This window comes from Saimiri boliviensis, chromosome 8, assembly GCF_048565385.1.
Source record: "Saimiri boliviensis isolate mSaiBol1 chromosome 8, mSaiBol1.pri, whole genome shotgun sequence".
Taxonomy (NCBI): Eukaryota; Metazoa; Chordata; class Mammalia; order Primates; family Cebidae; genus Saimiri; species Saimiri boliviensis.
Genome location: NC_133456.1, coordinates 114,744,862 through 114,765,927, shown reverse-complemented (window position 1 = coordinate 114,765,927; position 21,066 = coordinate 114,744,862). Strand labels below are relative to the sequence as shown.

The following is a 21,066-nucleotide window of genomic DNA, read 5'->3' as shown; positions in this document are numbered from 1 at the left end:
GACTGGGGGCGGCGGGGGTGACCAGGGCGGGACAAGGCGACCCAGCCCCCGCCCAGGCTTCCCCTAGCAGCCCGAGGGCGCCCAGAGCGCAAGGCTGGCGCCGCCCCGCGCTTCCTGCCTAGCCGCGGATCCTCCTCCGCGCCGTGACGCGCCAGGCTTTGACCAAATATGTCCCTTTCCCCTCCCTCGCCCGCCCCGCCGCCCGCAGGCGCCCCGAGCCGCGGGGCTACCGCCTGGAGGTCGTCCTGCCTGGGTGTCGCGGGCCGGCTCCGCGGGGAGCTTCCCCGGCGCCATGCCCTTCAGGAAAGGTAGGAGTCCCGGTGACTCGGCCCACGCCCACAGCGCACGCGGGGACCTGCACGGCCGCCTGTGGGTGCCGGAGCCTTGGGTCCCCGCCCGGCGCGGAAGCCCTGAGCGCCCGGGCTGTGGCAGTGCGGGCTGGAGCCAAGCGAGACGCGCGCCGCCTGCTGCCCTCGGCCCCGCGCTGCGCCCCGGCCCCGCGGGTCCCTCCAGATCCGCACTGTCTCCTCCGGCCCCGCGGGTCCCCTGCCGTCCCGCGCGTCTCCCTCCGGCCTCGCGTCTCCTCTGCAGCCCTGCATTGTCCCTCCAGACCTGCGCTATCTCTTCCAGTCCCGTGCGTCCCCGCTGGCGACTACGCGGCCGCCACCACGTGCCCGAACCCGGGGCGGCACTTGCGGCGAATTCCCGCGTCCCGCTGCGCACCAGCCACGAACCGCGGATAGACCAGGGTCCGGGGCCCGGAGAGACTCTGAGGGCAGCGGGGCCCGGGGTCCCGAGGGTGGGCGCGGTGCTCTCGGGGGCACAGTTAGGGGCAGCTCGGGCCTGGGTCCTGCCTCTGCCCCTCCGGTTCTCTGACCCCAGGCAAGTCTTTTCAGCGCCCAGCCTCAGTTGCCTCCTGAGCAAAACCCGCACGTGAATAGTGACGGCCGCATGAGGTTGGGAGCCCTTCCCGGGAAAGCAAACCCAGGCCCGCTGATGAGCGCGGCCCGGCCCCTCCCGCAGGGGCTGCCCTCTTCCTTCTCCGCCCTGCGTGGCGGGACTGCCAGAAAGGCCCGGCTACCCCATGGCCCCTGCTGGCCCCGGGGAGGGGGTGGTCCCAGCGCACTCGACTCTGGTTTGCAGGCCGGGTGGTGGAGGCCCAGCACTTCCCAGAGCTCTGGGCAACTCTCAGCTCGAAGCCGTGGGAGAGAAGGGGAGCTGCAGAAGTGTGGGGAGGGGGGCCCTCGATTTCACTTTCAAATCAGAGCTGTGTGATCTCTGAGCCGGCTGTTTGGTTGGTGATGATTGTCACTCAAGACCCAAGACTCCCCCACTGCGACCTGGGGACACTCAGGTCGTTGGGGACTGAAGAGGGGGCAGCCTGGCCTCCCCAGGCACTGGCCCTGTGCCCTGCCGTCTTCCCCTTCCCGCACCCACCCTCCTGCCTGTCTTCTCCCATAACTCAGAGGAATGGCCAGCGTGAGGTTCCAGCTGCCTAGAGGCTGTCCTGGACTTGTCTTTCAAATAGAGTGTGCCTAGGTATCAGTGTGAGCTCCTGGCAGCAAAGGGGCTGGCTACTCTCCTGTCCTGTTGGGGTGGGGAGATGGGGAAGGAGGCCAGAAGGAAGGTGACAGACAGCAAGCAGGGGCTCTGCCACTCCTCTGTCAGCATCAGTGGGACACATTTAGTCCCACAGCCACTGTCCTCTGTGTCTCCATTAATCCAGGTCTGATGCAGCCACCTTGACTCTCTGGGTTCCCTGGAGGCTCTCAGAGCCCCTCCCCCTCATTAACTTCAGGGGACAATCATTTATCTCGGATTTCATCACTTCTGCCCACTTGTCATTGTGGGCTCTGGTTGGCAAACTCCTAAAAGGGACAGACTTTTGTTTACTCGTCAGGGTGCTCAGTAGGGCGCTTTATGCGATAAGCAAGGTATTAAATAGCCAAGCTGCTGATGTATTGTTTGCACATGAAGATTTTGCCTTATGACAATATATCTTAGTGCACGATTATATCACACAGGACAAAACATTTGCAAACTGCCAACCAAAGTAAGCTTTGGTTTTGTTGGTTATTGTTATTGTTGTTTAATCTGAAGAGACCTTGCTGCTTGAAGAGGGAAAAAGTTACCCTCCTATTTGGCAGATGCTACTTCCTGGAGTCCCCGGGGTGTAAGAAACGGTCTTGCTTGGCATAAGTGCTGCCTGCATTTCCCAGACGCTCCGGTGTGAGCCAGGGCACCGGCTCTTGGAGGCTTCATTGAGACAGAGCTTCCCCAGTTGCTGCAGGTGGGAGTCTCACTTAGAAGCAAGCACAGCAAGTGGGAACTTCAGGGAGCCAGGGCGTGGCTGCGTTTGGTGCTGAGCGGTGGTCTGAAGCTGCTTGGAGGGATCAAGGACCTCCTGTGAGGGACAGCCCGGCACCTCAGTCCTGCATCGTTGGAGCTGCAGGAGACGGTGGTGCAGCTACCTTTCTGTATTTTTTGATCGTTGAGCCATCTGAATGTGTTAGCTATTCAGAAAAGTAACTTAAAAATTGGGAAAAGAAAAGACTTTACCGCCCTCCTCCCAAACCAAGAGAAGCCATCTGGAGAAGGCGTCCTCTGCCGGCTGGAAGCCGGGCAGGGACAGCTGTGGGTTCCCTCCCCAGGCTGTGCTTCTGCCTCTTGACAAGCTCCATCAGGGCTCTTGACTTTGGGATCAGCTCCGTCAGGGGCCCGGTGGGTAATGGGCAAGTTGAGGAGTTAAATGATGGGAACGTTTGGTGATGGGAAAACCAGATGGGATAGTGCAGAGCCCTGAGCATTGGCACCTCTAGGTTGAAAATGTCAAGCTGAGTTCTATTAGAGCGGACAGGCAGAGTGTAGCCTGCAGAGAGGGAGCTGGGAGAATCTCCAACCAGACCTCACTCCTTCCTCCCTCTGATCTCACAGCTTTGGCAGCCAGAGGGCTGGGGAGCCTGACAGTGTGGTCCATACAGGAAAGCCTGCTGGGACACGGAGCGGGGTGGGTTTCCCTTTTGGAGGAGAGAGGGTCTTGAGGGGACAACAGAGAAGCAACCAAAGATCTTAGGTGCTGATCCTGTCCCTCACTTATGGGAGGAACTAGCGGATGGCTACTGAACGTAGTCACGGGAAAGCCGAGTGGTTGTATGCCACGCCATTCATTCATTCTCTAGATTGAGCACTTGCTATGTACAGCACACGCCAGGTACCAGCTAACATAAAGACATAGTGTCTCCTCCCTGGAGCCCATCTGTGGTGCTCTCCAGCACGTGCCTGGGACGGGAGTCCAGTGCAGAGCCGTTCCCAGCAGGAGCCCCACCTGGAGGCTGAACTCTGCATTGAGGGGGCATGGTACTGGCTGACCTCCTGGACTGTCACACAGGCCGTGGTTGGGTGGGTGCCATGATGCTGGCTAGAATGGAGCCAGAGGGACTTAGACCTCATATTCGACCTGCCCGACATGGACCCCAGTGGCATGGCATGTGGCAGGCAGGAACCGTATCAGGTGGGTGGTGGCTGCATCTGGGCCATGTCCCCTATGCTCAGCGTGAGGCTGGAGCTACAGCTGGCAGCAGCATTCTCGGCCCAAGTCGGGGAAGGATGGCATGAGCATTGAGTTCAGGGCTCACAGCTCTTCCTGGTAGGTCTCCAGGGTGACAGTGGTTAGAGTGGGAGGAAGGTCTGCGTCTTTGGCCAGTCTGTCTAGAAGGAGAAGTTAGTGTCCTGATGTGAAACGAAAGAAATTCATGAGAAGAAAAAGAGGCAGGAAGCCCTTCAGCTGGGCATGGAGAGGAAGTCATGGATATCATGATTAACTTTGGGAACCACAGTGGAGGGATGCTGAGGCAGTTCTTCCTCTGCAAGAACTTCTCTCCCTAAAAACAGAATAGATGAGCCGGTGTAGTGGCTCACTCCTGTAACCCCAGCACTTTGGGAGGCTGAGGTGGGAGGATCACTTAAGGCCAGGAATTTGAGAGCAGCCCAGACAACATAGCCAGACCCTGCCTCTACAAAAAAATTTAAAACTCAGTTGGGGGGGTGGGTGGCGTGAACTCGTAGTCCCATCACAGACATAGTGGTCTTCCTACGGCCTCAGCATCTGCTGTGGATGTCTTTCAGGCTGAAAACCCAGTCACACTGTCCTTCCGTCCTTCCCAGTATTTGTACGTAGATGAAACTGGATAAGATGAACATGGGGAAGGAGCCACAAAGTCACAGGAGAGGCTTGGGAAGGGTGGGGAGGACCCAGGCGATGGGGGACAGTGGTCAGGGAGGACGTGCCCCAGGGAGGACGTGGTCTGAGGCCGGAGCCTCAAGTCTCTTCATCCCACCCACCACCTCCTGGCCCTCAACATCATGACTTTCTGAGCATCTGCACACGGAGACCATTCCCTCTGCTCATTCTGCAGGACTGTGGTCATGTCTACAGAGCCTTTGCTGCAGGGGACAGTTCTGGAAGCTGCTCAGGCAGGAAGGCATAGGCAGTGGGGGTTATGCTGCGGGCTTCGTGAAGCAGGGGCCCTTCATGGAAACCACTTAAAGGCACCTGGCCTCAGTTTACCCATCTGTCAAAGAAGGGGGTGAGCTAAGATCCTCTCTAATTGGAGATCGATGCTTCCTAATGGCTTGGATGCTTGTCGCACGCACGGAGTCTCCAGCCCCCAGGCTTCCTGGCTAAGTCGGCTGCAGGAAGCCAAAGGAATTAATTCCACCTGCACCTTTGTCCTCCAAAGATTTTGTCCTGAGCACACGGCCTAGTATCTCCCTGCATCTCCAGGTCAGAGGCTGGCCAAGTTTTCAGGCAAGTGGCAAATGGAGAGGCCATGACCTTGAATTCTCCAGGCTATGCGCTCCTTCAGCTTTGACTCCAGGACTGAAATTTATGGACTAAAAATGTCAGTGTGGGGATCCAAGCTCTTGAATGCACATTCTAGATTCTCTCCTGTTAAGACAGCTTGGAACCTTCTGACTGTGATGTCAGGCTGTAGTGATCATGGGTCTGTGGGTCTTTCAGGTGGCTCCTGGACAAAGAATCCTTCAAGTCACCTAGCAGCAGGTCTTTTTCCCTGTATGTCAGGAAAGAATGACTGTGCATAGCGATCAGAGGAAAAGGTTTAATTAATTTCAAAAGTTGGAAGTCCTAGTGCTTTTTTTCTTTCTTTCTTTCTTTCTTTTTTTTGAAAAGGAGTCTTGCTCTGTCGCCAGGCTGGAGTGCAGTGGTGCAATCTCAGCTCACTGCAACCTCCGCCTCCTGGGTTCAAGCGATTCTTCTGCCTTAGCCTCAGGAGTACCTGGGACCACAGGCACGTGCCACCATGCCTGGCTAATTTTTCTATTTTTAGTAGAGACGGGGTTTCACGATGTTGGCCAGGATGGTCTCCATCTCTTGACCTTGTGATCCGCCCACCTTGGCCTTCCAAAGTGCTGGGATTACAGGCATAAGCCACAGCGCCAGCCCCTAGTGCTTTCTTTATATGTTCAACTCTAGGCTACTTGGAAAATGCAGGGAATGATAAAGAATACAAAAATTGCCTATCAGGCTGGGCGTGGAGGCTCATGCCTGTAATTCCAGCACTTTGGGAGCCTGAGGCAGGTGGATCATTTGATGTCAAGAGTTTGAGACCAGCCTGACCAACATAGTGAAAGCCCGTACTTTTGTACTAAAAGTACAAAAAATTAGCCAGGTGTGGTGGTGGGCGCCTGTAGTTCAGCTACTTGGGAGGCTAAGGCAGGAGAATCACTTGAATCTGGGAGGGGGAGGTTGCAGTGAGCCAAGATCGTGCCACGGCATTCCAGCCTGACTCCAGCTCAACCAACAGAGCCAGACTCCAGCTCAAAACAACAATAACACCACCAAAAAACCAGAGTGCCTATCATTCACACCTGCAGAGGGACAGTTCCACAGTCTCCAGCGGGGCGGTCAGGACGGTGGAACAGGACAGCAGGGACAGGGATACAGGAAGGGAGCCCCAGTTTGTGGAACACTGTCCCACTTACCATAGTTCCCACCAGCAGTGTCGTGACTCTTAGTGGCATCTCTCGTGCAGTCTGACCTGGAGAGCTGGCCCCAGGGACGTCGAGGTTCTGGTTGGGGCAGCCACAGGTGTGTGAAGAGCAGAGGGGTTTGTTAGTCATGCCACTTCCGCAAGCAGCGTCTCTAGCCTTGGCTCCGGAAGGTGCTTTGATGTGACAGCTGAAAAACACTCCCTTGTCAGCAAGTGAGATCCCGTATGCCCCAGTCCTCAGCCAGAGGAGCAAGGAGCAGGTTTCCCAGACGCTATGGCCCCTTGCACAGGTGAGGATGCTGGGGTGATACTGTGGCTTGAGGGGTGACAACTGTGCTTTCTTAGGGTGGAACTGGTCTGGCGACTGCTTGAGATACTGACCCCTGGCGATCGGATTCTGAAAGTCTTCCCCCAAGGCTGCCGAAGTCATCTGGAGGCTTGTCCAGCCACAGGAATGGAGAAAGATCCGATCAGGCAGCCGGGGGTGAACAGGAAGTCGGGAGGGTACCCCTCGAGAAGTGTGGGCTTTCAAAAGGAAGCGAGAAAGAGGAAGCTCTTGCCTAGGCATGGGGTAGACCTGTTTGATGCAGGCGGACTTCAGGGAAAGGCTGTGGCGATGTGACCGCCGGGCGGCAGGCGCTGGCTCACAGCCGCGGCGGGGATGCCTCGTTTCTCGGAAGGACAGAGCCGCACTCCTGCAGCTCTTGTTCCTGGCTGCACATTAGAATTCACTGGGGAGCTTAAAAAAAGAAAAAAAAAAGCCTGATGCCCCAGAAATTCTGATTTGATAGTTTCTGCCTTGAAGCCTGGACAAAAAATGTCCTGAAACAGTACTTATCCTCAGACACTACTGTACCTGACGACGTTTTCTAGTCTGTTCCATTTCATTAAGATAGATTCCGGGCTTATTTCTGCTTTTATTCCAGTAAATTGATTTCAAGGCCACTAATGGGTGGTGACCCACTCTTTTGAGATGCCTGTTCTGGGCATCAGCTCCCACTGCAGGGGCTGGGGAGCCGGACAGCTCCCTTCCCAGGCTCTGCCGTGAGAACCGATGCCTGGAACTGCTTCCTACAGTCAGGCTCTAGTGTGATTCCCGTCCTGCTGCAAATGCCCGGTGGTCTGGGTGAGGCCGAGACCCTGCTGGGGAATGCACCCGTTGGCTGATGGGGAGCCTCTGACCCTCCATCAGGGTTCCTGAGCCAGGCAGGAGGGGAGGAAGCGTCTGGAAGGAGGGTGGAAGGCACCCCGATAACCAGCCATCTGCAAGGGCCAAATCTCTCTGGGACGTTTGCACAAGGAACATTCTGAACATACGAATAAAGGGGGGCTGTGGATCTGGTAGCTGAAGAAATTCAGTAGAAAAGGCCTCATTTTAGACAAATAGATGTAAAAACATCATTCGTGTTTGAACACAAAAAGAAAGAATATGAAAGTTTACTTTATGGCCCAGGGCTACTGGCTTGAAACTTTGGAAGATATTTTTCTTTCTTAAAATGATGGTATGTTTAGGAGGCACTAGTGCAGACATGGAATCGGCAATTCTGAACCGTCATTCCCCCCACCACCCTCCCACCTTTTGGAGTCTCCAATGACTATGCCATTCTGTGTGTTTGTGTGTTACCCACTGCTTAGCTCCCAAGAAAGAGACAGTATATGTATATGTACATATATATGTGTGTATTTTTATTTATTTTTATTTTTAATTTTTTAATTTTTTTTGAGATGGAGTCTCACTCTGTTGGCTAGGCTGGAGTATAGTGGCATGATCTCAGGTCACTGCAACCTCTATCTCCTGGGTTCAAGCAATTCTCCTCAGGCTTCTGAGTAGCTGGGACTACAGATGTGTGCCACCACGCCTGGATAATTTTTGTTTTGTTTTGTTTTGTATTTTTAGTAGAGAAAGGGTTTCACCATGTTAGCCAGGATGATCTCGATCTCCTGGCTTTGTGATCCACCCATCTTGCCCTCCCAAAGTGCTGGGATTACAGGTGTGAGCCACCACGCCCAGCTTCGTGTTTATTTTTAGAGAAAGGGTTGTGATCTGTCTCCCAGGCTGGAGGGCAGTGGCATGGTCATGGTTCACTGCAGCCTCCACCTCCCAGACTCAAGCGATCTTCTTGCTTCAGCATCCTGAGTAGCTGAGACCACAGATACCCACCATCACACTCCGCTTTTTTTTTTCCCCCTATCATTCTTGTGTTCCGAATGCAGCTTTTTTTTTTTTTTTAAACTTTTTGTAGAGACAAAGTCTCCCTGTGTCGTCCAAGCTGGCCTCCCACCTTGGCCTCCCAAAGTGCTGGGGTTATAGGCGTGTGTCACCACGCCCAGCCTCCAAAGAAGAGCAAATTCTCTTTTTAATTAATCAATTTTTATTTATTTATTTATTTTGAGACGGAGTCTCGCTCTGCTGCCCAGGCTGTCATGCACTGGCACAATCTCAGCTTACCACAACCTCTGCCTCCCAGATTTTAAGTGATTCTCCTGCTTCAGCCTCCCGAGGAGCTGGGATTACAGGTACCCACCACCACCACCACCACGCCCAGCTAATTTTTGTAGTTTTAGTACAGATAGGGTTTCTTCATGGTGGCCAGGCTAGTCTAGAGCTCTTGACTTCAAGTGATCCTCCCGTCTGTACCTCCCAAACCGCTGAGATAACAGTTGTGAGCCACCGTGCCCAGCCCAAATTATCTTTTTAAAGCAATTCTGGGCTGGGCGTGGTGACTCATGTCTGTAATCCCAGTACTTTGGGAGGCAGAGGCAGGTGGATCACCTGAGGTCAGGAGTTCAAGATCAGCCCGGGAAACATGGGAAAGCCTCTTTTCTACTAAAAATACAAAAATTAGCCAGACGTGGTGGCAGGCACCTGTAGTCTCAGCTATTTGGGAGGCTGAGGCAGGAGAATTGCTTGATCCTAAGAGGTAGAGGTTGCAGTGAGCCAAGATTGTGCCACTGTACTCCAGCCTGGGCAATAGAGCAAGAATCTATCTGAAAAAAAAAAAAAAAAAAAAAAAAAAAAAGTAAAAAAGCAATTCTGCCAAACAGACTTATTAGAAAATGGAAACGAGGATTTGTCATCAACTTGCTGCTTCATAATAACAGCAAAGGAATCTGAATCTGTATCCAGCTTGTGTCTTTAGTGAAAATATTCTAGAAGTCAAATGTCCTTCGTTTATAATAAATGAGTCAGCATGCGGTCCCCCAAGGATACCGTCTGCTGTTGTAGCACCATTTCCCGGGTCCTGTTTATAAATGGAGAATGACAAAGGGAAGCACTTCAGGCTGAAATCATGTTTTGTTCAAATCCTGGATTATAGAAAAGCTTTCCTTTATGATTTCAGTGAAGCAAAAGGTCATGCTGTCACGGCTGCTTTATAGGAAATTGACTTCTTAAGCTTATAAAACTTCTGAAAATTCATTTTTGAATGAGTAATATGTAACACACAGCGTAGCGGTAAATCCTAATCCACGTTACGGAAGAACCGACGTGGCTGAGTAAGCAGGCCGTCCATTGTTTCTCTGTGACTGTGTTCTTTTCTCTGGCTTCTACAGGAAGTAATGGAATGACTGGGAAAGCCTTTTAAAAGTCAGGCAATGTGTAACAAAAGGAAATAAAGAAACTTCACTGCTTTAGTGATCAGGAAAATGCAGACTGAGACCAAAACGAAGACAGGCTTCACTCTGACTGGTAGAAATGAAGTCTGATGGCTTTAAGCATCGAAAGAATGTGGACCACAGGAGCCCCTCACTCACTGCTGGTGGGCCTGTAAGTGGCACAAGTGCCTTTGAGGCAGTTTGGTCTTTTCTTTGGTGTAAAGTTGAAATTCACATGCTTTGGCCGGGTGCGATAGCTCACACCTGTAATCCCAGAACTTTGGGAGGCCGAGGCAGGCAGATCACCTGAGATCAGGAGTTCAAGACCAGCCTGGTCAACATGGTGAAACTCCGTCTCTACTAAAAATGCAAAAATTAGCCAGGCGTGGTAGCACATACCTGTAGTCTCAGCTACTCTGGAGGCTGAGGCAGTAGAATCGCTTGAACCCGGGAGGTGGAGGCTGCAGTGAGCCAAGATTGCCATGCCACTGCACTCCAGCTTGGGTGGCAGAGCAAGACTGTGACTCAAAAAACAAACAAACAAACAAACTCACATGCTCTAAAACCAGCAATACCACTCCTATTATTGCTGGTCACCGAGAGGAACTGGGGCTCACACAGTCATGTTCATAGCAGCACACTCATAGAAAAACCTTAATATGGCGAAAATGCACTTTGACAGGAGGATAAATTATTCTTAGTATATTTACACAAGGCAATATGCCAATAAGATACACTCAACTAGACAGCAACTCTCAATATTGTTGATGACTGTTGAAAATCCCAAAACAGACCGGCGCCATGGCTCTCGCCTGTAATCCCAGTACTTTGGGAGACTGAGGTGGGCGGATCACTTGAGGTCGGGAGTTCGAAATCATGGTGAAACCCTGTTTCTACTAGAAATAGCAAAATTAGCCAGGGGTAGTGGAAGGCGCCTGCAATCAGCTACTTGGGAGGCTGAGGCATGGGCATCACTTGAACCTGGGAGGTGGAGGTTGCAGTGAGCCGACATTTCACCGCTGCACTCCAACACTCCAACCTGTGTTGCCCAGGCTGGTCTTGAATTTCTAATTTTTGTATTTTGTATTTTGTATTTTTGGCTGCAGCCGGTGGAGCACCAGCCAGTCAGCACTTGCCCCGCCCTGCCCCACCAGGACCACTCAGCACCCAGCGTAGAGACTGGGTTTCACCATGTTGGCCAGGATGGTCTCGATCCACCTGCCTCAGCCTCCCAAAGTGCTGAGATTACAGGTGTGAGCCATCACGCCTGGCCTACTGATGATTCTTGATTGAAACACTTATTATCTGAGTGGCTATAAAATGGCTATTTAACATCTTTGTCATTCTTTCCACATTTATCAGTTGGCCTTTTTTTGTAAAGAAGCTCTTCCCTGTCCATCCTCCCTTTTACTAGCTTTAATTTCATTTTTATTATTAACAGTACCAGTATGGACGCCAGGATTTTTAAAATTATGATTGCATGTGTTAGAATCCATTCCTGACATACTCAACTGATGCTCAAGTTTGGCTGAGAACCCTTTCAGGCTGCCTGTTGTGTTCTTGACACACCCTCGTCAGCTTTTGAGCTCTGCCTTAGTTCCTGTTCCAGGCTCCTTGTGTCCTTCCCAGTCTCGGCCTTGGGATCAGCCACTCCTCCAAGGAACCCTGGGTACTTTGGATGGAGAATGGTTCTTAGGAGCCTGGATCTGGGCTTTTGTGTGCTGCTTCTTGCTCCTGGAGTGTCCGTGTTCCCTTTTCCACGGATGGAGCTGGGAACCATTTTAAAGTTGTAAATTCAAACGGATCAGTTATTCCAGACCAGCAGCACAGAGTTCTTCCTCTTTCCCCCGTTCCATAATTATATCTTTCATTTGCTGTCTGTGTTTTCCCCAGGAATGCTGTCATCATCCTGAATCTCCTTTGCTACTGATTGTACTCCTTAGCAACATAAACTTCCTCGTGATAACCTCTGACCCCCACCCCATGAGTGATGACACCGAGTAGAGGGAGGTCAGACATTCAGGGCAGAGGTGGGGGTCAACACCGAACCTCCTGGGGTTTAAAAGTATCTGCAGAGTTGGGAGAGTCTGGAAGGCAACTCCACGACGAATATTTTATGTTCCCTCTATCATTCTCGATGATTGCACGAGTGTATATTACTTTTTTAATAACCCAAAGGAACTTTTAGGGTAACCCCTCAACCCCATATAGACTGGATGTCAACTCTTTAGTCCTAGATACACCTGGAGTCTGGCGTCATGCGGGCAGAGGCAGGTCCCTGTGCTGAGGGTGGTGAGCTAGGGCGGTCGGGGGCCTGGCGGGACTTCAGCTCCCGGGAGCCCCGCTCTGGGCACGGTGAGCGCCCCCAACCCCACTCCCCGCATTGCACCCCGCCCCTATTCCCTCCCTGGTGCATCGTGGGCACCTAAGCCAGCTGGGTCCCGGGCCTCCCGAGCAGCTGCGGGTCCGACAGGGGCGTGGCGGGGCCGGCAGGGGGCGGGGCCTGGGGCGGCCCGCGGAGCACGAGCCGGTTAGCGCTCGCCCCGCCCCACCCGGGCCGCGCGGCACGCCGCGTTCACGTGCCACCGCCCACCCTCCCGGCGTGCCGCGCGCCGCCCCAGCATGCTCTGCGGCGCCTGTTCGGCTCGTGAGCTCCGCGTGGATCCGGTGCTGGCTACCCTACGCTCTGGGGCTCTGGGGCTGTGTTCCCGGCAAGTGGTGTTTTCCGAGAAGGCTTGGGAGGGCTGTGCTTTGTAAATACTCCAGAGGAAATAGGCCGGGCAGGTGTTTCTGCAAGTCCCGGGGTTGGGTGGGGCTGCGGCGGGCGTGGTGGCCGCAGAAGAGGAAACAGGCTGCGAGGGCTTTAAGCATCTGGACTCTGCGGGGCGGCCCGGGCGTGCAGCCAGCCGATTTCCTTCTGGGTTGAGGGCGCGGGAGAAGCGGGCGGTCCACCCCGCCCCGCGCGTGGATGCGGGTCGGGCAGGTCCGCGGTAGGGGCGCCGCCCAAGCTCCCTGAGCACCCAGGGACCGCTCCTAGACTCCGGTGTGGGCCCCAGATTCCCCCCGAGGACCTCGTATACACTGGGTCTATCCGAATCTTCATGAAGAGGGCCTGCCTGGATTACCTGAGTGAATTTGGGGAGAGTGACTGAGCGGGTGAAGGGTCAGGAAAGTAAGTGACGTGAGGCATGGTTGAAGAATTGGGGATGTTTTACCCAGACATGGTAGGACCGCGGACACTTGACCCCTGTCTGGAAGTATTTGAAAGACTTTCTCATGAGCAAGAGACTAGACTGGTTTCATTCTGCATCGGGGCACAAAACAGACTTTCCCAGGCGGAGAATTTCAGGTCAGTTACACAGAGCAGGCAGGGATGAACGTGTCTGGCGTTCTTTCCAGGCGCCAGGTGTTTACCTATGTTAGTGGGAGAATAGTGGACCTCAGATGCAAATTCTGCTCCAAAGCCCTTGCCTTTTCTTGATGGGTCTATTTTTTGTAATGTTTAAGTTCAGAGGTACATGTGCAGGTTTGTTACATGAGTAAACTCGTTTGTTATACGTTATTTCGTCACCCAGGTACTAAGCCTAGTACGCAGTATTTCTTTTCTTTTTGCATTGTCTGCCTTTTGTCTCTTTTTTTAAAGATAGAGCCTCACTCTGTCGCCCAGACTGGAGTTCGGTGGTGCTATCTCCACCCACTGCAACCTCTGCCTCTTGGGTTCAGGTGATTCTCCTGCCTCAGCCTCCCGAGGAGCTGGGATTACAGGTGCCCGCCACCACACCTAGCTAATTTTTGTAATTTTTAGTAGAGAAGGGGTTTCTCCATGTTGGCCAGGTTGGCCCCGATCCAGGAGCTCAGGTGATCTACCTGTCTCGGCCTCCCAGAGTGCTGGGATTACAGGTGTGAGCCACCTCGGTAGAGATGGGGTTTCGTCATATTGGCCAGGTTGGTCTCAAACTCTTGACCTCAAGTGATCTGCCTTAGCCTCCCAAAGTGCTGGGATTACAGGCGTGAGCCACCGTGCCTGGCTCAGGATTTTTTTTTTTTTTTTTCCTGAGCCTCTTCCTCCTTCACCTGATGCATCTATTTTAGTGGAATGTGTTCCTTTGTAAACAATGATGTTGCAATTATTCATGAAGTAATAAAGCATTTCTGTATTGATGGATTTCTTTGGACTGGAGGGTTTGTCCAGCCCTGTTTAGCTTTGTCATTGTCTACCTCAGGTGAAGAGAGACATTGTCACTGGTTGGAGGAGGATGCCAGGGCTACTCTCAGATAGAGGCGGCCTCCCATCTCACCAGCAAGTCGGATCTTGAGTAGTACCTGTGTCTGGCCCATTGCCCCTCTAACAGGGGACCTAGGTGCCCTTGGCCTTGCTAAAAGCATAATCATGACTTTGAGTTAAACAAATGTGGTCACAGTGTTCCAATGCCATCCACCTTTTGCGCTTCTCCTAGCCCTTCTTATTTGCATATCAGACACTCCACCCCATATGCCTAGACCAGCAGTGGGACCCACAGAGGAAGAGCTGAGGCCTGGAGAAGTAACTTTTGCTCAAGTATGTTTCAGCCCCCCAGGTAGTAGTCCTCCGAGAATTTGGGGGGGGGGGAAATGCCTATGCTGGTCTCATTCAGCTCTGCGGCCCTCAGTGTCTGATATTTAGTCTATAGTGAGCATGCATAGCAAGCAGGTAACCCTCTCTGAGCTTCTGGATTCATTTGCTGAATAAGTAGCTTCTCTTTTTTTTGTCTCTGCCACATTTATTAAATTGTCACATATAAGCGATTTTAACATCTCTTGGAGGAAGGTGGGGTTGTGGAATGTGCATAAAGAGACAGTATCGGCCGGGCGCGGTGGCTCAAGCCTGTAATCCCAGCACTTTGGGAGGCCGAGGCGGGTGGATCACCAGGTCGAGAGATCAAGACCATCCTGGTCAACATAGTGAAACCCCGTCTCTACTAAAAATACAGAAAACTAGCTGGGCATGGTGGCGCGTGCCTGTAATCCCAGCTACTCAGGAGGCAGAGACAGGAGAATTGCCTGAACCCAGGAGGCAGAGGTTGCGGTGAGCCGAGATCGCGCCATTGCACTCCAGCCTGGGTAACAAGAGTGAAACTCCGTCTCAAAAAAAAAAAAAAAAAAAAAAAAGAAACTAATCACATCTGCTAGATAGGGATCCAAGAAAAACAAGATACTGTTTCTTTTTTTTTTTTTTTTTTTTTTTTTTCTTTTTTTTGAGACGGAGTTTCACTCTTGTTACCCAGGCTGGAGTGCAATGGCGCGATCTCGGCTCACCGCAACCTCCGCCTCCTGGGTTCAGGCAATTCTCCTGCCTCAGCCTCCTGAGTAGCTGGGATTACAGGCACGCGCCACCATGCCCAGCTATTTTTTTTGTATTTTTAGTAGAGACGGGGTTTCACTATGTTGACCAGGATGGTCTCGATCTCTCGACCTGGTGATCCACCCGCCTCGGCCTCCCAAAGTGCTGGGATTACAGGCTTGAGCCACCGCGCCCGGCCATTTTTTGTATTTTTTTAGTAGAGACGGGGTTTCACCATGTTGACCAGGATGGTCTCGATCTCTCGACCTCGTGATCCACCCGCCTCTGCCTCCCAAAGTGCTGGGATTACAGGCTTGAGCCACCGCGCCCGGCCTTCTTTTCTTTTTTTGATACGGAGTCTGGCTCTGTGGCCAGGCTGGAGTGCCGTGGTGTGATCTCACTTCAGTGAGGTTGCTCATTGCAACCTCCACCTCCCAGGTTCAAGCGATTCTCCTGCCTCAGGCTCCAAAGTAGCTGGGACTATTGGCCTGTGACACCACACCCAGCTAATTTCTGTATTTTTAGTAGAGATGGGATTTCACCATGTTGGCCAGGATGGTCTCCATCTCTTGACCTCGTGATCTGCCTCCCAAAGTGCTGGGATTACAGGCGGGAGCCATTGCCTTCAGCCTACAGTTTGTTATCAAGAACCCAGCCAGAAAATAGTAGCTAAACCCTCTTCCCCCATTGGATTACCTGAGGCAGCATCCCTATCTGGTTGCCTTTCTGCCCTGAGCAGTTGGCGGAGCTCCAGAAGATATCTCTGCTAGTCCTCTTTTCTTCCTTTCATGGGATCTCCTGGATTATTCGTCCTAAAGTACCTTAGTCTAGTTGCTTTCCTCTGCCCTCAGGGTGTTAAGGAATTGAGTATTTATGGAGGTAGCCCAACCCAGCCCAGCCCAGCCCAGCCCTAATCAAGAAGTTGAAATGATGTTTCTCTTTTCCTCTTCCTGGTCCTTTCTCCCTTGTTAAGTCCCTAGGTCTTTCCTGCTGGCTTCTAGGTCACACCCTCAGACCCTTCATCTACATCTCTAGATGGGTAGCAGCTCAGTTTGCATTTTAACTGATTGCTGAAACCTTTGACTCCAAGGATGCTGTCTAACTCTACAGGGGCAGGTTAAATCATACTGTCTTCTTTCCCTAGCTTGCCCCACTCTCTAGCCCCAGTATTTTCATGCAGAAGGGCAGCTTAGGTAGGGGTGACTGGAGGTGGAGGTGGCTGGTGGGAGATGATGAGGATCTTCCACTTTGCTTTCATTCGCTGAACCAGGGCCCTGGCCCCCGACCCTCACCGTGCTTGTGTTGGGGTGCCGTCCTGGAATGCATTGCCTCAGGCTGGAGGCTGAGGATGCCCATGAGTGAGGTAGAATGGTGGCTTCAGTCAGCCCTCCTGGGTTCGGATGCCAACCTCTTGTGTGACCTTGGAGAATTTCTCTAATGTCTGTGTTTTGGTTCCTTAATCTGTCAACCTTATGCAGTTGTGAGGATCACACAAGCAGCTAAGCACAAAATGTTTGTATGTGGCCTGGCGGAATATCCGGGTCCCGCCCTGCCTGTGGCCACTGGAGACCCGGTTAGACTCCTCAGTGCTTCCTAAGCGGGCCTTATGATTCTTGTCTAAAGGAACTGTCCGCCCAGCAATGACAGCTTGGCAGCTGCTACCACCATTCATTTGTGCATGGGTTTAATGGGCCAGAAAGTGGGATGGGATGTTTACGCAGCAGCTGCCTGCTCGAAGGTGCTGAGTGTTTTTGCAGGTCTGTTTGAGCCCTTACATTCAGGCCTGGGGTGAATGTGGGCGATGGGAGTGAGGCAGCTCCAGTGGTCTGACTTAGAAGATTTACATTCAAAGCACTTCCATGGAATCCATCTGCCCAGAAGCCTCCTCGCCTTCCTGTTGTCCCCATAAAAGTCCCCATTCCTTATACATTTTTTCCCCCCTTTGAGCCAGAGTCTTGCTCTGTCACCCAGACTGGAGTGCAGTGGCACAATCTCAGCTCACTGCAAACTCCCCCAGTTTCAAGCAATTCTCCTGCTTCAGCCTCCCAAGTAGCTGGGACTACAGGCAGGTACCACCACATCCAGCTATTTTTTATTTTTGTTTTTTATTTTTAGTCGAGACAAGGTCTTGCTGTGTTGGCCACTTGCTCCTGACCTCAAGTGATCTGCCCACCTTGGCCTCCCAAAGTGCTGGGATTACAGGCATGAGCCATTGTGCCCGGCCTCGGCCTCCCGAAGTGCTGGGATTACAGGCATGAGCCACCGCGCCCGGCCTCCTTATACTTTCTTGTCCCAGTGGATCTGCTTGGGTGGCAGATGCACCTGGGGGAGAGCACCTTTTCTGTTCTTTCTTAGTCTTGTGGAGGGAGGATTGTGATTGGGTCTCTGGTGGCTGCAGGCAGGGTGGGGGGCTTAATTTTAGTGATCACAGGGCATGAATGCTCAGACCTGGGCTACCATGGAGTTGTCGGGGTGTGGGTAGGAGACTGGCATCACCCACACATGCAGAGTAGACCCACTTCCCCCAGGATATTTGGCTGTGATCTTGGGCCATTGCGTCTGTTCCTCAGGCCCTGAGGGTGTCCTCAGACAGGATGAGTATGAACTTGCCACTGCTGACGGTGGAGGCGGTGGCTGAGGAACAGGGAGAGTGTGTCCAGTACTGCCTAACAAGTCAGCGATGTCTCCTGGGCTCTCTAGAGGCTTACAAACATGGGGAACCTCTAGAAGTCACTCAGAATTTGAAACACCTCAAACGTTTATGCCCCAGGGTGACGTCCCAGCGCTGTGCTCTGTATACCAGAGTGATCGGGAGGGTCTGAGCACTGGGGAAAGACTGGCTTCTGCCTGGCTCCCAGTTTTACATTTCTGTAACATGGTTATATGTTAGATGCGCCTTTCCCAGCTTCTTTTCGGTTCTGGGTCTAGGCTGCTGAGAAGGTGGAAATGTTGGGTGTGTGCTGAGCTTGCTCTTGGCAAAGACTTGACTTTTCCTGTCCCCTATTTGCAGTTCCCTTAAAGTAGTAACATTTTGGGACTCTCTCTTTTGCATTGAGTTTCTGGGACTTCTATTTGTGGTTATTTTGAAGTGGGGATGGGAAGATATGCCTTGGGCCCAGCCGGAGGTTCTTTAATGAAGAACCTTGCTTACTATATTTACCAGAGCTCTGGAAATAGATATTTAATCCCTAAACAGAGGCGATGGTGTGCCTAGGAGCAATTTAAAGCCTCTGTGGCTTGACTAGTCACTTTACTCTGGGTACCTTTTTTGGATTGTTTGGTAATCTAGAAAGGAGAGAGAATGCTAATTGCTTCAACATTAAAGAAACCACCTCCCAGACTCACTTGCTCCCTCACCCCTGCTTTATTCTTTCTTGTTTTTCTAAGAAATGAAATATAGAAGATGAAAATACAAACTGGACTACAGCAGGGTGCAGTGGCTCATGCGTGTAATCCTAGCACTTTGGGAGGCTGAGGCCAGGAGTTTGAGACTAGCCTGGGCAACCTAGTGAGACCTTCTTCCTACAAAAAAATATTTAAAAAATAAAAATAAATTTAAACCGGACTAGAAACTTACAACCACAAACATTTATGGGGCCAGCCATTGAGGTGCGAGTGGAAAGACTAGGAACAAAAGTAAAAGGTGGGAACCTTGGGGAGGTGGGGACAGTGTGGGGCGGGGACAGTGTATGGAGGCAGAGGTGGCGGCTGAGCAGACCAGGAAAGCCGCCGGGGACTGTGAGGAGCTAGGTTGGTCTGGGGCGGAAGAGTAAGGGCTGCACAGAAAGTGTTTCCAGAAAAGCCCGAGGGCAAAGTCCAGAGACTTTACAGGTTAAAAAAAAAAAAAGTCGGGCGAGGTGGCTCAAGCCTGTAATCCCAGCACTTTGGGAGGCTGAGGCGGGTGGATCACAAGGTCAAGAGATCGAGACCATCCTGGTCAACATGGTGAAACCCCGTCTCTACTAAAAATACAAACAATTAGCTGGGCATGGTGGTGCATGCCTGTAATCCCAGCTACTCGGGAGGCTGAGGCAGGAGAATTGCCTGAACCCAGGAGGCGGAGGTTGCGGTGAGCTGAGATCGCGCCATTGCACTCCAGCCTGGGCAACAAGAGCGAAACTCTGTCTCAAAAAACAAAACAAAACAAAACAAAAAAGCTCAGGAAGAGGAAGATGACAGGTCGTCAAAGGAACTGTGTCTAATCCAGCAGCTGGCGAGACAGGACACACCTCAGGCCCTTCCTTAGGGCTAAAGGATTACTCCGTGCAGGAAGAAATATTACAGAGTCCCTTTCTTCTCTATTTTTTTTTTTTTTTTTTTTTTTTTTTGAGACGGAGTTTCGCTCTCGTTATGCAATGGCATGATCCCGGCTCACCACAACCTCCGCCTCCTGGGTTCAGGCAATTCTCCTGCCTCAGCCTCCTGAGTAGCTGGGATTACAGGCACGCGCCACCATGCCCAGCTAATTTTTTGTATTTTTTAGTAGAGACGGGGTTTCACCATGTTGACCACCAAGATGGTCTCGATCCCTCGACCTCGTGATCCACCCGCCTCGGCCTCCCAAAGTGCTGGGATTACAGGCTTGAGCCACCGCGCCCGGCCTATTTTTAACTAATATTTTAGAATTTTTCTTTTTCTTTTTTTTTTTTGGAGACTGTCTTGCTCTGTCACCTAGGTTGAAGTACAGTGGCATGATCTCGGCTCATTGCAACCTCAGCCTCCTGGGCTCAACTTCCTAAGAAGCTGGGACTACAGGCGTGTGCCACCATGCTCGGCTAATTTTATTTTTTGTAGAGATGAGGTCCCACTGTGTTGCCCAGGCTGGTCTCAAACTCCTGGACTCATGAGAGTCTCCTGCCTTGGCCTCCCAAAGTGTCAGGTTTATAGGCATGAGCCACCACTCCTGGCCTAGATTTCCATTTTTTGTATGGAATTTCTATCACGTACATGATGTGTTTGTGCAGTAGCACATGTATATTAGATACAGATAAACAGGTTGGGGGTAGTAGTTTGTGATCAGAAAAGTTTGGATACCTCAGCTCAGAGCCACGACGAGAGTGGGGAGGGAGCCTGTGCTGCTCAAGCTGGAGTGAGGAGTCCTTGGAGATGGCGTTCAGATGCAGATTCTGGTTCCATAGATCTGGCTGAAACCCAGAGTTCTGCAGCTGGAGAGCTGATTCAGAAAGCATGAGTTGGTGCTTTTCCTCTTTTTGCCACAGTGCTCCATTGAGAGTCTTAGTCACGGAGGGAAACCCGAAAACCACCGGCGTCAGGTGTCCGGGGCAGACGCTCTGACGCGTTCTCCCGGAACCCCCTGGAGACTGCGAGAAAGTCCCCGCTGGCTCACTTGTTTGCTGGGATCGGTTCCCATCAGGGATGTGGCTGTGCTTCTTGGTATCAATTCGCTTCTTGGTCCCATGATTTCTGTAGCCTGCTTCAGGGGACGGCAAGGTGCTGGTGTGGCCAGAGAGAAGCATACTCCTTTGCAGGAAGGAGAGGGAGGCCCACAGGCGGGCTGGCTGGAGCAGGGGAGGCAGAGAAACTGGAGCTGGGTACATTTCCTCTGCTGCAGCCCTGAGCCCGGCAGGCAGGAGCCTTCGCTGGCTTTTCCTTTTCTCATACTTGTCACTCGGTGACACTGCAGCCAGAGTGAGCAAGCTTCAGAAAGCACGTTTAAACACTGCTACTTAAAACTGCAACCACAGGGCCAGTGCTCTTTTTACCATGTTCCAAATGAGGAAACCAGGGTGCTGAATGATTAAGTGACTTACCCAAGATCACAGGGTTTGCAAATGGTAAGTGGGAGGACCACTTGAGCCCAGCAGTCTGAGACCAGCCTGGGCAACATGATGAGACCCTGTCTTTGCAAAAATGGAAAACATCAGCCAGGTGTGGTGGTGCGCATCTGTGGTTCCAGCTACTTGGGAGGCTCAGGTAGGAGGATTGCTTGAGCCCGGTAGGTCGAGGCTGCGTGAGCTGTGATTGTGCCACTGCACTCCAGCCTGGGCCACAGAATGAGACCCCCATCTCAAAAGAAAAAAAAAAAAAGTCCACCCAAGGCAGAGAACTTCGGTGCTCAGGGAGGACAGAGCTCGATGTTCCCGTGACTGCAGTGCTGACTGCAGCTGTCCTGTCCTGAAA

General features: G+C 52.2%; 1 protein-coding gene across 4 annotated transcripts in view; it reads left to right on the top strand.

Annotated features, from left to right (window-relative positions):
• Window positions 1-201: 201 nt before the first annotated feature.
• The window catches only part of PFKFB3 (6-phosphofructo-2-kinase/fructose-2,6-biphosphatase 3), a 259,701-nt gene continuing 238,836 nt past the window's right edge, over window positions 202-21,066 (top strand). For 3 of the 4 annotated variants that reach the window (XM_003939038.4, XM_039478657.2, XM_010349691.3), the window contains exon 1: window positions 202-308. In XM_003939038.4, the coding sequence (XP_003939087.1) occupies window positions 293-308 (16 nt within the window). In that variant the 5' untranslated portion in view covers window positions 202-292. Of the gene's footprint in view, window positions 309-12,234; window positions 12,317-21,066 lie in introns of those variants that run through there. The other variant, XM_074405085.1, reaches the window with a different exon arrangement.